General features: G+C 41.0%; 1 protein-coding gene across 12 annotated transcripts in view; it reads right to left on the bottom strand.

Moving 5' to 3' along the window:
- LOXHD1 (lipoxygenase homology PLAT domains 1) overlaps positions 1–17145 on the bottom strand; it is a 183971-nt gene that overhangs the window by 103098 nt on the left and 63728 nt on the right. For 11 of the 12 annotated variants that reach the window (XR_006693827.3, XR_012427094.1, XM_015439979.4 and 8 more), the window contains 5 exons: positions 16750–16910; positions 15644–15730; positions 15079–15214; positions 2273–2427; positions 328–488 (listed from right to left, as the gene is read on the bottom strand). Coding sequence is in view for 8 of the 12 variants with exons in the window: in XM_015439979.4 (XP_015295465.4) it covers positions 328–488; positions 2273–2427; positions 15079–15214; positions 15644–15730; positions 16750–16910 (700 nt within the window). In the remaining 4 variants the exon portion in view is untranslated. The remainder of the gene's footprint in view (positions 1–327; positions 489–2272; positions 2428–15078; positions 15215–15643; positions 15731–16749; positions 16911–17145) is intronic. The other variant, XM_074022393.1, reaches the window with a different exon arrangement.

Here is a 17145-nt window from a genome sequence, read left to right as displayed (position 1 = left end):
AAAACCCTTTTGATTTAAAAGTTTAATTCAATCTGCAACTAACTCTCTGAAGTAACTTACACTTAAATTCAGGAATTGCCAAATTTTATCATGAACAAGCACCCACATTTTGGTGCTTAAATAGAGGAAACTAGCAGCACTGTAAGGGGTGAGGGGGTAATGTGAGGCTCAGGTCTAAGCACCACCAGCAAGGCCACCTCTTTCTTCCACCAGCTATAGCCTTAAGCCACTGTTTTGCTTGCTGGTCGTGGTAGTAGAACTGGGTCTTCCCAAAACGCAGGGACCATAACCTAAGCTGGAGAAAAGACCAGGAGGCAGAATGCGTACCTGAGACAGGGGAACTCCACGTTGTCGCTCTCAGGCTGCCCTTCCTCTCTCACCAGCACTCTGTCCAGGTACCAGCCACTGCCAGAGCCTTTGCCATCGTGTCTGATCCTCACCCGCCTCACATTCCGCATGGTAACGGACTCGATAGTGAACTCGTCAGCCTTGTTGGGGGAAACCACAATGACAGTTGGATGGTGGCTACCCCAGGACCCAAACACCAAGGAAAGACATAAGCTCAGATATCAGCTGATGGGTTAGGCAACTCATCTTTCACACATGGGACAGGAGCTACCTATAAAGAACAGGTCACACCCACCCCCAATTTCTCCCAGTGGAATATCATCCAATGTCAAGTTTCCAGCAACTGAGAGCTGCACTTTTTGGTGAAACAATGGCTCTTCTCTGTGATCTCCTTTCAAAAGGCAGCTCCCTCTGGGAAAATAAACAAGCTGTTATCAGTCACCAATCATTTATCGTGAGCTAATTCCTTGGCGAATCTCCTCTGGCTCCTTGCTCTAGAGTGATACTGGGCCCCTTCCAAGGAGGGAAATGATTAGAATTGATTACAGGGACTAAGTGGTCTTGCTAATTGTGTAGTTTTGCCCACCACTGAGGCAGCATAACTGCGGTAGGGGCAACAGAGTTTCCAAGTGTACATGAGCACACCTGGGAGCCTTCAGGGACAGAAACACTGAAGGTGGGATTGATGGACAAAGGCGTCAGAAGATGTAGGAGGAAAGAGTAGGGAAGGCTGAAGAGAAAGGTGGGTGGGTGGGAAGGAGAGAGGAAATTTAAAGTTATGTGAAGTAAAGGCATCGCTACCTCCTCTCCTCAAATGAACCTGAGTCCACCCACAACATCCTGCTCAGATTATTTTTGCCACTGCAGCCTCCAAATGGCCATGATCCCAAGAATCGAGCCAGCCTGGATTGGCCTCAGAGAGAGGCCTTCACTGGAATTCCAGGGCTTTCCCTGACCTCACCAAGGAAGAGGTGGCAGAGGAAGGAGACAGAGCAGTCATCTGCAAATCTCTTCACCCTGGTGAGCTCCCTTGGCCTCACTTTACTGCAACAACGACTCTGTACTTAGCATCCACTGTGTGCTGTGGGCCAGGTCTGACCTCAGAGATGGTACATCCACTGCCCCTAATACTCACAACAGCCAGCCACAGATAGGCATCCTTTCCCTATTTCAGGCATGAGGAAACTGAGGCTCAGGAGAATGAAGCAGATAGCCCAAGGCTGGGTTTGCCTCAAACTTGCCTAGCTCTTTCCCCACTGCTTCCACAGCCTCCCCAGAACACCCATGTGATGGTTGGGGAAACAGGGGGAACACCCAACACAACTGCAATGAGGCTAGCAACAGAAGCAAGCTCTCCCACCCCATCTTTAGGGTCTTTCTTGATTTCTCTTTCCTAAAGGTCATGAACAAGATGCCTGAAGTGGTCATGCCATGGGGGAGAATGCCAAGTTCCCACATTGGCCCCTGGGGGCCCAGCCTTTCTCCAGCCTGGGTCCTCTAGTCCACAGTGCCCGGCATCCTTCCCTCTCTGCCCACCCCTGAGGTAAGAAAGATGCTGCTGCTGCTTCCCAGTGTCTTTCTGTTCTGCTCTCTTCTCAAAGCTCAAGGGTGGGGGAGGACCATAATCCCTCCAAGGTGGCTCTTCAACTCCCTGCTGTACAGTCCCAGGAGTCTAACAGGTGTCCATGCATGTTAGTGAATGAGGGTGGGCCAGATACTCAGGAACCAAATACACTAGGCATTGCTGTGCCCTCCCAGTGGCTCTGCTGGGATTCCCCGGTCCCCCGCCCCCTTGCCCAGAGTGAGGCTCCTGATGGCTGAGGCCCCAGGACCAGCATCAGCTCAACTTTAACAGGGCAGGGAAGACAAGGGAACATGGGAACTGGGAGGACAGGGATGAGTGGGGCACATTGCTGTAACTTACATTGCCCTTTTCAAACAGGTCTGTGTTATTCCTGCAGTTGTAGAGCAGCCGTTCCCCTGTGTCCCCCACGTCACCAAAAAGGCAGAGATAGACGTTGGCATCGGTCCCAGCACCTTCAAGTTCACCTGTGCACACAGTCACACGGTACCGGGCCACTGGCAGGCAGAGAGAGGGACACCATTGCTGACAGCGCCCTGCTTCCTATCCCTAGCCCTGCGGCTCCCACTTCTAAGCTTTGATTCCTCCTCTCCTTCTAGTTCTTATCTGGGCTGACCTTCCCTCTTCCTCCCAACTATCTAAATCCTACCACACACCAATCAAGAGCTGAGTCATCCCCAAGTCTCTTGGCCTAGGCCCTTGGTCCTTATAGGTATATGGATTCCATTTAAAGCCATGGGATCAAATGAGACAGACAAGAGTTTCCCAATCCTGTCAATTATCAGTATCCTCTGGGAAACTTTTAGAAGAATTCAGATTCCTGAGCCTAGCTTCAGACTTCTTAAATCTGAATTTCCAGAGCTCAGTCTACTAAACTTGAATTGCTTCCAAGTTTTCCTGGAGAACTTTGATGGAGCTGGCCAGTTTGCCCTCAATTCCATCCATCCCAGTAAACTCTTTTGCCTTAGGCTGTTCTCCAACTTCTATGTGTTCTCAAGAAAGATAACTTTTCTCCATGAACAAGAATTGTGTCTTCTTCTTTTCAGAACTCCCACTGATAATGACATGCCATGAAGCAGAGAGAAAGGCATGAAATGCAGTCACTGTGGGAAGGACAGCAGCTTTTTCCCATGTTGAAAATGTACTGTGGAGGGGGCAGACCTGCATCCCTTCACGCCCAGCCCTCCTTCTCACTTAAAATAAGCTGAAAAGTAAAATGCATCCATTCATTCACTTATTCACCCCAAATCGGTTTAATGTTAATGGTACCCCAAAACAAATCGGTTTACTGAAGCCTAGTAGGTGTCAGGCACCATTAACAGAACAGGAATTCCGATGTTAGAGTTAAGAGTAAAAGTAGAGAGGAGCAACGGAAAGTAAAATCACAAATTATGAACAAGAAAATGTTTTTGTTATATCTGTAACTAAGATAATACAGTGGAGGGACGTCTTGGAGTGGTAAGGAGTGGAGTGAGGGAATATAAATTATTTAGAGATGCAGAAAAGGTGACTGCAAGGAGGTAATGTGTGACCTATAAAGTTAGAGAATTCTGGCAAGTGCAAAGGCCCCTGTGTGGACATGCCCAGTGTATGTTCCAGGAACAGGGAGAAGGCCAATATGGCTGGAGTAGAAGGAATGGGAAGGTATATGAGATGAGGCCCAGAGGTGGACAGGAGCTGGATACATGGGGTGTAGCAGGTCAAGGTAAGAAGTGTGGCTTCCTTTTTATTTTTAATTTTAATTTCTGTACAGCGGAAAGCCATTGGAGTGCTTCAAGCAAGGAAGTAACTTGATCTGGTCTATGTTTTAAAGAGTACTCTAGCTGCCAAGAAGAACTGATTATACAGAAAGAAGGAGTAGAATCAAAGAGGTCAGTTAGCAGAATAATTATAGTAGTCTAGAAGAGAGGATACTAGAATTATAGTAGTCTAGACGCCTAGGACTGGAGGTGCAACAGAAGTGGAGAAAAGTCAACAGATTAGCAATATAGTTTGGATGCTAAGTCTAAAATATACTATTTTGGACACAATAGTTCTTGGTGATGGATCAGATAGGTAATTGTGGAAAAGAGAGAAGTTGTAGGTGACTCCTAGGTTTTTGGCTTGGGCAATTAGGTGGATAGAGTTGCCACTAAGGATTAGGGGAGTCTTGGGAGAAGGACAGGTTTGGAAATGGAAATCAATGGTTCTCTTCTGTTCATTATACATTTGAGCTGTCTATTAGATGTTCAAAAACAGAGGTCAAGATGGCAGCTGAATATGTCTGGAGGGTCAGGATTGGTGACATGACTTTGGTCATCATAGGTATATGGAGTCCATTTAAAGCTATGGGATCAAATGAAATATCCTATGGTGAAGATATAGACAAGGACTGAAAGACTATTTGAGGAAATAATGGCCAAAACTTCCCAAATTTGATTTTAAAAGCATTAATATACATATTCAACATGTTCAACAAACTCCAAGTTATGATAAATGCAGAGATCTACACCTAGACATATTATAGTCAAACTGTTGAGAGCCAAAGACGAAGAGAGAATCTTGAAAAGAGTAGCACAAAAGTAACTCATCACCTAAAATGGAAGCTCAATACAATAACAGCTGACTTCTCATCAGAAACTATAGAGGCCAGAAGGCAGTGGGATGATATATTCAGTGTGCAGATCATTAACCAAGAATTTTAAATCCACAAAAACTACCTTTCAAGGATTAAGAAGAAATTAGGGCATTCCCAGAATATAAAATACTACAAGAATTAATCACTAGCAGATCTGCCAAGAAATATTAAAGAAACCTTCATGTTAGACATTAAACAGTAACTCGAAATCACCTCATAGAATAAATAGTACCAGAAGAAGCAGTGACATAAGGAAATACATAGAAAATGTGCAAATATTTTTTGTTTGTCAATCTTTTCTTCTCATATCTCATATAAATGACAACTGCATAAAGCAGTAAATATAGAGCTGCACCACTAGTGAGCTTATAATATGTAAAGATGCAATTTATATTACAATAATAGCATGAAGGAAGCGGAAGAGCACAAACCTATATTGGAACAAAGTTTTTGTATACTACTGAAATTAAGTTAATATTAATCTGAACTAGATTATTTTAAATTAAAATGGTAATTGTAATTTTCTGGGCAACCACTAAGAAAATCACCCCAAAAATATGATAAAAGAAAACAATGAGGGAACAAAAATGTAAAATATATAAAAGCAGTAAAGAAAGCAGTGAGAATATAAAAATATGTAAGACATATAAGCAGTAAGAAACAAAAAAGATATCACATACAAAATATAGTTAGCAAAATGGCAAATGTCAATCTGAACATATCAGTAATTGCTTTAAATGTATTACATTAAATCTAATTAGTCTAAACATTTCCATCAAAAGCCAGAGTGTGGTGGCCACTCTGCAGAAACAGGGTGAATCCACCCACCCCAAATTTGCTCAGATATCAAGGCTGATGATACTACACATGCACCAAGAGCAAGATTCTATTATTTACATAATGAGGAGTTATTTGAAGAGCTTGGTGGGCTCTTGAGCAGGTCCAGTAATAGCCTGGGACAGCAGGGAGATTAGGATTTTATGGTAGTTAGGGAGTGAGACTGAGGTGGTGGTTCCTTTGAATGGTCAGGGCTTGTATGGCTTAAACTTTCCACCGGTGTTAAGGAAGGATGATGAGGCTTTCTTATCAGCTGGCCTATATATGAGGCAAAAACGAAGAGGGGAGTGGTGTAGTTTGAAACCTGCCAGTAGTCAAACATGAAAAAGAAATCAGACTCTATTACACAGAGATTGGCAAAATGGATAATGGATCTAACTATCTTCTATCAACAAAATACACATTTTTCTATTCAAAGACATAAATAGGTTAAAAATAAAAAGGTTACCAATAAAATTGGCTCAAGAAAAAATATACAATCTAAATAGACATATAAAAAGTGAAAAGATTGATTAAACTGCTAGAAGAAAACAGGAAATTCTTCACAATGTTAGGCTGGGCAAGAATTGTTTAAATAAGACTTCAAAAGCATAGGCAGAAAAAGCAAAAACAGACAAATAATATTACATCAAACTTTTGCCCAAACAAAAAATTTTGCACAGCAAAGAAAACTATTAGTAGAGCAAAGATACAACATACATAATAGAAGAAAATATTTGCAAATTATACATCTGACAAGAGGTTAATATTCAAATATATGAGAAAAACAACTCAACAGCAAAAACAAACAAGCAAACAAATAACTCGATTAAGAAATTGGCTAACTACCTTAACAGACATTTCTCAAAAGAAGACACAAATGGTTTAACAGATAGATGAAAAAACAGTTCAACATCACTAATCATCAGGGAAATGCAAATCAAAACCAAAATGAAACATATCATCTTTCTCTAGTTAGAATGGCTATCATCAAAAACACAAAAGAAGTGTTGGCAAGGATGCAGACAAAAGGGAACACTTGCACACTATGGGTAAGAATGTGAACTAGTATGGCCATTATGAAAAACAGTATGGAGGTTCCTCAAAAAAGTTAAAAATAGAAGAACCATATGATCAATAATACCATTACTGGGTATATATCCAAAAGACATGAAATCAGTATGTTGACGAGATATCTGTACTCTCATGTTTATTGCATCATCCCTACTTACAATAGCCAAGATATAGAATCAACCTAAGTGTCCAATAATGGATGAATGGATAAAGAAAATAGGTATACATACACAATGCAATACGATTCAGCCACGAAAAAGAGGAATAAAATCCTGTCACTTGCAACAACATAGAAGAACCTGGAGGACATCATGTTAAGTGAAATAAGTCAGATGCAGAAAGACCAATACCACGTGATTTCACCCATGTGGAATATTAAAAAAAAAAAGAGAGAGAGAGAGAAGTTGACGTCTTAGAGGCAGGGAATCGAATAATATTTTTACCAGAGTAGTTACAAGAGACTGGGGAAAGGATGGGGAGGAGAGGATGGGGAGAAGTTGATCAATGGGTACAAAGTTACAATTAAATGAGAGGAATAACTTCTGATGTTCTATTATACAGTATAATGACCATAGTTAACAATAAAGACTTGTATATAACAAAATAGCTAGAAGAAATGCTTTTGAACATTCTCACCATAAAGAAATGACAAATGCATGAGGTGATGGATAGGCAAAAAACCCTGATTGGATCATGATACAACATATATTTGTTTCAAAACATTAAATTGTACCCCATAAATACATACAATTACAATATGCCCATTAAAAATAAAATTCCAAATATTTTAAGTGAAAAGATGAATTCATAATTAAAAACACCTAGCCACAAAGAAAAGCCTATGCCCAGATGTTTTTACTAGTGAATTATACCAAACACTCAGAGAAGAAATAATACTAATACTTCTCCAACTCTTCCAAAAATAGAAGAGGAGGGAACACTTCTCAACTCATTTTCTGAGGCCAGCATTACCCTGGTACCAAAACTGACAAAATCATAAGAAAACTACAGACCAATATCTCTTACGAATATGAATACAAAAATATTCAACAAAGTATTCACAAAAAGAATTCAGTGACATATCAAAAGAATTATACATCATGACAATGTAGGATTTATCCCAGAGATATAAATTGGTTTAACTGCTGAAAATCAATTAATGTAATTTATCAAATTAATTGAATAAAAAGCAAAAATCACATGATTATCTCAATAAATGTAGAAAAAGCATTTGACAAAATCTAACACCCTTTCATGATTAAAAAAAAACCATCAACAAACTAGGAATGAAAGGGAAATTTGTCAACCCATAAATGTTATCTATAAAACACCTACAGCTAACATCATAGTCAATCATGAAAGACTGGTCTGGACACTTTCCCCTTGAGATCAGAAACAAGTCATCTCTTCTATTCAATGTGGTGCTGGAGATTTCAGCCAAGGCAAGTAGGCAAGCAAATATATAAAAAGATCTAAATTGGAAAGGAAGAAGTATCTTATTTATGGGTGACATAGCCATGTATTTATAAAATCATAAGGAATTCACTAAAAAACTATTAGAATAAATGACTTCAGCAAAGTTGTAGAGTACAAGATCAATATACCAAAATTGATTATATTTCTATCCTTTTGCAATGAATAGTCTGAAAGTGAAATTAAGAAAACAGTTATATTTGCAATAGCATCAAAAAGAATAAAATATTTAGAAGTAAATTTAAGAAAATAAGTGAAAAACATACACTCTTAAAACCACAAAATATTTTTTAAAGAAAATAAAGATCTAAATAAATGGAAAAACATCTCATGTTCATGAATTGGAAGACCTAACATTATTAAGATGGCAATACTCCCCAAACTGGTCTGTAGATTCGACGCAGCCCCTAACAGAACTCAGCTGACTTATTTGTAGAAATTGACAATCTGATTCTAAAATTCATGTGGAACTGCAAGGGACCCAGAATAGCCAAAACAACCCTGAGAATGAATAATCAAGGAGAAGAACAAGTGTTGACAAGGATGTAGAAAAATTGGAACTCTCATACATTACTAATAAGAATTTAAAATGGTACAGCTATTTTGATAAATAGTTTGGCAGTTTCTCAAAAAGTTAACCAAAGAGCTACCAAATGACCCAGCAAATTCACTCTTAGGTGTATGCCCAAGAGAATTAAAAATATGTCTGCATAAAAACTTGTACATGGATGTTTATGGCAGCATTATTTATAATAACTGAAAAATAGAAACAATATAAATGCTCTTTAACAGTTGAATTTGGTACATCCATACAATGGACTATGATTCAGCAATAAAAAGAACAGAGTATTGATACATGCTACTATATGGACGAATCTTGAAAACACTGTGTTAATTGAAATAAACTAAATTTAAAAGGCCATGTATTGTATGACTCTCTATATATGAAATATCCAGATTAGGCCAATCTACGGAGACAAAAAGTAGATTAGTGGTTGTCAGAGGCAGAGGGGTAAAGCGGGGAAATGGGTATGACTGCTGACAGGTATAGGGTTTCTTTTTGGGGGAGATGAAAATCTTCTGGAATTTGATAGTGGTGAGGGATGCATGATTTTATTAATATATTAAAAACCATTGACTTGTACACTTTAAATGGGTAAATTGTATGGCACATGAATCATATCTCAATATAGCTGTTGTTTTTTGTTTTTGTTGTTTGTTTCTGAGAAGGAGTTTCATTCTTGTTGCCCAGGCTGGGGTGCAATGGCGTGATCTCGGCTCACTGCAACCTGTGCCTCCTGGGTTCAAGCAACTCTCTTGCCTCAGCCTCCCGAGTAACTGGGATTACAGGTACCCGCGACCATGCCTGACTAATTTTTTTGTATTTTTAGTAGAGACGGGGTTTCACCATGTTGGCCAGACTGGTCTTGAACTCCTGACCTCAGGTGATCCACCCATCTCGGACTCCCAAAGTGCTGGGATTACAGGCATGAGCTACCGTGTCCCACCATAGCTGTTGTTTTTAAAAATGGACATGATTCATTTGTAGTTCATCTAAAATGAAGACAGAGTATACCTAGAATGAGACAAATCACCAGGGAGTTGAATTCAGTGTACAAATTATTTTTTCAGTAATATGACCATTTCATTTGGAGATATGCAGACATTTGAAAAATTAATTTGACCATGAAACATATGAGTACACGAAGATAGAGTGTCTGTTGCAAAAACACTTGTTAGAAGAACAGGCAAAGAACAACTGATGGTACATAGAGGCCTGCCTTGAGCAAAGCTGGGATAGGTAGGCATTTAAACCAAGAGTTAAGATTGAGGAGAAATCTCCTGCCTACCAATATTGTCTCCTAGTAGGGCCACAGCACCTGAAATTTAACCATCATTGTCTTCTCTAATCAACTCTTTTAAAATTCAAATGCTAAATGCTTTCAATCTTCAGCCTTTGTATAAATGAAGTTGGTTCTTTTGTGTGAAGCTCTCAATGGTCCAATGTGTCAACAGTGAGAGGAATGAACAGCTGAAGACTGAAGGTGGAAACATGACACAGCAGGGAAGGAAAGCTCTCAACACCACGCTGGGGCTGGCTTCACTCTTAATTATGATGAAGGCCAGTTCTGCCTTTTTAGCTATAACTTTTAGGCAATTTCCAGAAGCAAAGTAATAAGGGAATTTAGAAATCCTTTTGCCTGGGAATTCCTATCCCTTTGGTTCTGAGCTCTGAGGTCCCTTTGGTAGGAAGTTCTCAAGGGTCTTGATTTTTCTCTAGGCACCCCTCTGAAACACCCTAGCCATGGATGTCCCAAGCTCCTTCCTGGCAAGAAGTCTGTGGACAATTAAAAAGAGTTATATTGTTAGACACTAGTAGTGAAAGACTTTAAAGAGATGGGTAAGTACAGAGCCTCTGGTACTTTAATTTTAAAATTACAGCTCTTATTAACGAGAAGCTATGATTTTCTGCACTCGAGTCCAGTGGCCTCTTGCCCACTCATCACTGGTGTGTAATCACTTCTCTCGGAAGTATAGTGGAGAACACGGATCTCATTTATTTTACTCTCATGTAGCTCCTGAGGGACAGCCAAGGTGGAGATAAATTGTGAGCTGGCATGTGTATTGTCCATATCTCCCAGTCTGTGCTAATCAGAACAATCACTCCCAAAAGCCTCTTGGCTCTCAGACATGGCATTAATTGCTTATTTGACTGGCCCTTAATTTGTAAGTAAACCAGAGATACACAACTTCAAACTCAGAGAATTGATTTTAAATTGGTATTTACTCATTTTACATGAGTCCAACACTCTCCTCTTAAGGGACTTCCAGGACATCTTCACACATTACATATTTCACACTGGTACCAGCTGGGAAAATGAAGCATTGTCACCAGCTCTATTTACTGTTACAAAGCATTCCAACCAGAAAAGGAGATATGAGAACTTGCAGAGGTCAGTGAGGACACAGGGGTGTTCCAAGCATAAGATAAATGTTTGTGGGCCATAAAGAGCAGTTGAGAGAAAGAAATTCAAGTTTGTTTGGGCTCTGAAATACAGCCAGGGACCACCAGAAGACATCAAACTGCCTTATAGCCAAACAGACCACCCTTCAATCCATACTATCCATATCCATACTATCACCAGAATTATTTTTCTCCTTGAAATGGTTTTTTTAATAGCATCATGGAAGACAACAAAAAAATACCAGCTAGGATAGCCCCCCAACTGTACACTGTTAAAAATGTTTACAAGCACATTTTATACATGTAAACTGTAGAGATGCTCTTCCTTGCCATCTCCTCCACCTCCTGACATGGTCTCTCCTTGTCTGTAAAATCCCTCCACATAGAAGACCTAGCTCAAATGTCACTTCATCTGCAAAGTTTGTCCCAACTTTCTGGACAGGAAGCTTATCTCACCACTGTGTTTCCACAGCATTCACATTTCAAGACCTGCCAGTTCCACCTTCAAAATATTTCTTGAATTTATCTTCTACTCTCTGGTCTCCTCTCTCTATCTGATTTCAGAACCTCTTTTCTTCCCCACTGGAGGTCTGATTGTAGGTTTGTCCCTCTGATCCATCCTCCACCCATCTATGTCAGCCCCTGACAGACCAGGAAAAATGTGGGGGGTGAGGGAAGAAGTGACAGGTCGAGGGTGAGGTGAAGTGTACCAAGGTCACAAAAGTGCTGGGAGTGCAGGAGCTTGAGTCAGAGGGTGGGGCATGGGTTCAAAGAAGAGGCAGTTTCATGGGATGATTCCAAATTAGGTGGCAGGGAAGGGCTGGCTAAGTGGGGTGGGCACAGGCCAACAAAGTGGATGAGTGTTGGAGGCTGAACGAATGACGGTCATGATCCACTCAGTATACCACTGGAGGCTATATGAGCAAACAGCAAACTGTTATGAATGCAGGTTGTTGGTAAACTGACAAACTGTGTCTGCCACCCAGAAGGAATGCTGAGGGCAGTCACACCCCAGGAGCGTGACTTGTGATTAGGCACATCTGAAGCCTGTTAGCAATAATGTGAACCTGCGATCAATCAAGCGGCAGACCAATTGTTACCTCCTCCTCCCTGCTCTTTTTACCCAATAAATACGAAGGGCTGTGGAAGCTCAAGGCCCTTACTTGACAGAAGCAAGGAGTCTCCAGGCCCCTTCTTTAAAACAGATGCTTTTGTTTTTTGTTTTCATTTATCGTTCATCCCCCTTCGTTCAGTCCTGTAGTACCCATCACAGGTGAGCACCAGGATGCAGGTGAGTGGGTGTTCTACACAGACACTGAAAGAAGTAGACAAAGCCTCCTAAGGTTTAGTATGCATACAAATTACTTGGCATGCTTGACAAAATGCATATTACCAGGAATAGCCCTCAAAGTCTCTAATCAGCATAGCTGGTGGTGGGCCTAGGAATCTGTATTTTGATAAACACTTCAGGTAGTTTTGATACAGATGGACGCTTGACTGTACTTTAGGAGATGTTGTTGGTTATAAGCTGAATTGTGCCCATAACCCCAATTTTATTTATTGAAGTCCTAACTCCCCAATAACTCAGAATGTATTTGGAGATAGGGCCTTTAAAGGAGTAATTAAAGTAAAAAGAGGTCATATGGGTGGGGCCTAATCCATTATGACTGGTGTCCTTATGAGAAGAGGGGGTTAGGACCCAGACATGTATACACACAGAGGAAAGAGGACATAAGAAGATGACTGTCTGCAAGTCAAGGAGAGAGGCCTCAGAAGAAAGCAAACCTGCCAACACCTTCATCTTGGACTTCTAGCTTCCAGACTGTGAGACAATAAATGTCTGTTATTTAAGCCACCCTGTCTGTGGGACTTTGTTTCAGCAACCCTAGCAAACTAATGCACTGTCCCAGGATTATGGCAGGGCATGGTGTCTAGACACTAACCAAGGGATGCATGACACCATCTTTTGTGAAAGAGGGGAAGGGCCAGAGACCAACAGAAATGGCACTGGGCTGGGGTAGAAGGCAATACTGGGAAGAAGTGTGGTGCACGCAAGGATCTGAACGTGCAGAGGGAGTCAGGAGAACACCCCCTTCCATGTGCCCCACAGTTCATGAGGAGGGAAAATAAGGTTCTTAGGGGAAAGTCATGCTTTACTCAAGGCAAAGAGGGGGTGGAAGTAAAGAACATTCCAGACATTACAAATTAAAATAGATTTCTCTTTAGAAAACCTTATCAAAATGGCAATCTACAGGTTGTTTTAAAAATTTAACTAAACAAAAAAGGTTTCACCAACTAGGGGAAGGGGACAAGTGTAGAGAACACAACACAATTTTGGAAGCTGGAGAGCAGTTAGAAAAGTGGTAAATGCATTGACACAGTGGTTCTCAGTGTGGCTCCCCAACAGCAGCGTGGATATTACCTGTAAATGTGTTAGACAAGCAGATCCTTGGGTCCCACTCCAGACTAACTGAATTAGAAACTCTGCAAGTGGAACCCAGCAATCTGTATTTTAACAAGCCCTCCTGGGGATGATGCATGCTGAGGTTTGAGAATCACTGACTTACCATACCAGAGAGGATTGATCAGAGCTGTCAGTCACAAAATTCAAAAAGGAATGCTACCAAAAGGCTCAAGAGTGACAGTGCCAGATAATGTAGCAATAGAGACTGAGAATCTAAAATCACGAGAGTTAGTTAGAAGGGTTTCAAAAGCAGTTAGGGCCCAAGACCTCTCCCCAGTTCTTTATACCTACAGGCTCAATTCTAGCATGCAAAGCAAACAGATCAGGTCTAAGAACAGGTGTATTTCTGCCTTGGTGGACTACACATTAGGTTAGTGCAAAAGCAATTGCAATTTTTGCCGTTATCTTTAATATTATATTAAGTTCCAATTTTGGGAATGGGTTATATGTTATCATGATATTTAGAGAGATGATTGCCTTGTTCCCAAAGCAGTTATTACTGAATGCAAAAAGGCAGGGTGATGTTTTGGTATAGCCACTGAACCAGGAAGCAAGAGACCTTATTCTACATTTAACTCTGTCTGTAACTAACTGTGTAACCATGGCAAGAACGTCCTCAGCTCCTTATCTGCATCAGGATATTTTAAGGGCCTTTGCACACAAATATTCTACAGTCATATATTTAATTAAGAATGAAGGAGAACCATAAAATAAAAGAAACATGATGCTAATTACAAGCATTGCCTAATTAAACTAACAGACGGAATGATCTCTTTTTAGATACTTGCTGTTTGACGTTTCTATGTTTATGAGTATTTAACTCTGATCAAACTATTTCAACAAATATATACAGAGTTTCTACTGGGTGTGCAAATGCAGTGTTTATAAATATCACACAATCACCTGTGAAATGACATTATGGAGATATTTAGAAGGTCTACTGGAACTATGGGTGACATTGTTTTCTATATATTTTTACATTTTTGTAATTTTGCAATACTATTTTCCTGCTTAAAATTTAAGGACTGCCACAAGGATAGCAAATGGGTTAAGTATCTTAAGTGCCAATTCTGATCAATTGTTAATGTCTGTTTGGAATTCTTTATTGAGGGCTACAAAGCTCATTTCAGACTCATGGGAGAGAATGTTTTGATCACTTAGTAATGTCTGCCACGTGAAAAAGACAAGGCATGTGCTCTGTATTTGCCAGTACTGTGCTTCTATAACCTAGAGGCAAAATGACTTCTTCCCTTTGGCTATCTGAATGTGGCTCCTGGATTCCACATTTAAAGCTTAGTCCTTCTCCTACTATCCTTAATTAGAGACAGAATACTTATTAGCTATCAGCCAACTGTGGCTACAGGAACCCAGATCTAGCTTTTCTTTTGGGGAACATTTCATGCACCATTTGAGGGGAGCAAGAGGATATCTCCTTTCAAGGAGGCTCTGGAGAAGTATTTTTCAGGACAGATGCTTCTCATCCCCTCAGAGCCAACGAGAAGACCCATACATCTTCCCTCCCTCCCCACCACACCAATCATGGTAGAGCTCTGGTATCATGACTTGGAGACGACTTTTCCAAGCCAGTCTTGAGTCAAGGACCTTCCAAATCCACTCTGGCACTCTAAGGGGCCTGAAGATGCATAGCAGACAAGACTCTCAGCTCATTGGTCAGGCCCACTGGGACACCAAGCAGGAGTTCCACTGCCTCCCAGGATGGAGAGCCCATCAGTACTTACTGCCCATGATCCTGCGCACTGTTGGGCCTTCTGCAGTCATTTCCCTCACTATCTCATTGTCATCCTCATTGGCATCCAGCCAGCGGTTGCAATTAAAGTTATACTTGTCCTTGTTCAGAGTGTTCATCAGGGTCATCTGGAATGAAGTTCTGGGGTGAGCAAGTGGGTACACCAGGGATGTTCACCGATGCCCTGGAGTCCCCATTCTGCTATCTCATTGCAGAGAAGCCAAGACTATTTCCTGGAGAAAATCCTTATGGCAGGCAGAGGGCTGGATTAGTATTTGTTCGTGGTTTCCTGGATACCCACACTTGCCTAGCAACCAGATGACTAGGGCAGAATGCAAGCCCCCCCAAACACCTGAGTGTTTTCTTAATCTACTTCGGAAGTCCCTCCCCATCAGGAAGTCCCTGGGGCCTGTATCCAAATTCAGGTCTCGCCGTAACACTTTCCAGTCCCCATTCACAATTAATACAGAGGCAAATTTATGTGACAGGGTCATTGAAAGGGACCATCCTTGTTCCTTTCCCAACAACCCCCCAAACCCCAAGATGGTGCATCTCACCCTTTCTAAATGCCATCCAGAACCAGAACTCCTTTTATCATGCCATACTCGAATCTTATAAAACCTGCCAACATCCGGGAGCTCAATCTATGGTGAGAAATAAAAACATTTGAGTGGGCATAACTGAAAAAACATGTTTATTCTTATAGCTGACCCACTCTCAGGAGGGAACCTGCTTTGGGCTCTTTCTTCAGCAGTGAGGATGGGTTTGCTTTAATCAAGCCACCCTCACATACTTTATCTTCTCATGACCCTTGTAACCAGGAGCACGTGAGGGCAGGACAGCCACATACAGCAAGGGTTCAGTCTGGGCCAGTGAAACTGAACAAAAATAACTGCCCCACAGTGGGATTCAGACTAAAGAAGATCCTCCAAGCAATAAACTTCCAGTAACAAAATCTATAGGGCAGCCCTGCAAATTAGCACAGGCCCACAGCCCCAGGACTCTACTGGGCAGTGAAACAGACAAAAAGATCAATAAGAAGTTGTGCCCTTTCTCTGGGGGCTCACAGTCTAGCAGAAAAGATAAATACATAAAGAGCAATGAACTGAGTGGTGTAACAGGGGTACAAATGGGGTGCTGAGAGGAGAGCCTCAAATTACAAATTATTCCTACCTAAAGGTTGAAATAGCAATTCTATTAGGGTAAAAAAAATCCTTGCTCTAGTTTTATGCATAATAGAAAGTTTTAAAGCTGAATTTTAAAAAAAATGTTCTAAAATTCACACTTTTGATTAAATTTGATCCTTACTCTCTCAATCAGTCCATATTGGGCAGTCTGACACTAAGCATGCTCAGGGTCTCTGTTCTGCAGTGATTCTCCAACTCCTGAATGGCTTAAACCATTCCATACTTGCTTCTTTGCCCAGCCTTGGTTCTGGACTGTTGGATTCAGATGAATGGGCCAGATCGATATTGTACCCCATTCGATACATTGCTTATAAATCATCAAATTTGTCTCCCTTGCAGGGACCTAAAATCTCCATTGTACCTTTTTGCCTTCAAACTTGGTCCAAAACCTGGCTTAGAGAACCAGAATCCCCAGGACAAATGCCCTACATCCTTTCCTCCTTTCTCCCTCCCACCCCATCACACTCCTCTCCTACCCTAAACTTCTCAATTATGCCAGGTTTGAACCACTTGTTGTTGGGATTCAGGAGAATCTCATCTGTCCGTCCTTTCTGCCCATAAATCTGGATGAAGATGGGAGAGTTGGTACCAGCTTTCTTTAGGTCAGTCGTCCAGACCCACAGGGACCAAGGGAATTCTGCAAGACAGATTAAGTTGCACCATAAACTTCAGGAAGTGAAGAGATTTTCATATTACCACAGGGAAGAAGGAAAAATCCAAAATGATCAGGACTGAAGGGCAGGGTATACACAGATGTGTCCCATTCTCAAAAACCCATTATAGCCAAGTTTAGAAAGCTAAGGATTCATTACTATTAAAAATAAGGTGCCATAATGTTCTTTTTAGTGGCTAAAGTGTATTCGTGTGTTTTA

This window comes from Macaca fascicularis, chromosome 18, assembly GCF_037993035.2.
Source record: "Macaca fascicularis isolate 582-1 chromosome 18, T2T-MFA8v1.1".
NCBI lineage: Eukaryota > Metazoa > Chordata > Mammalia > Primates > Cercopithecidae > Macaca > Macaca fascicularis.
Note: the sequence above shows the minus strand (reverse complement) of the source record. Positions and strands in the feature narration are given on the sequence as shown.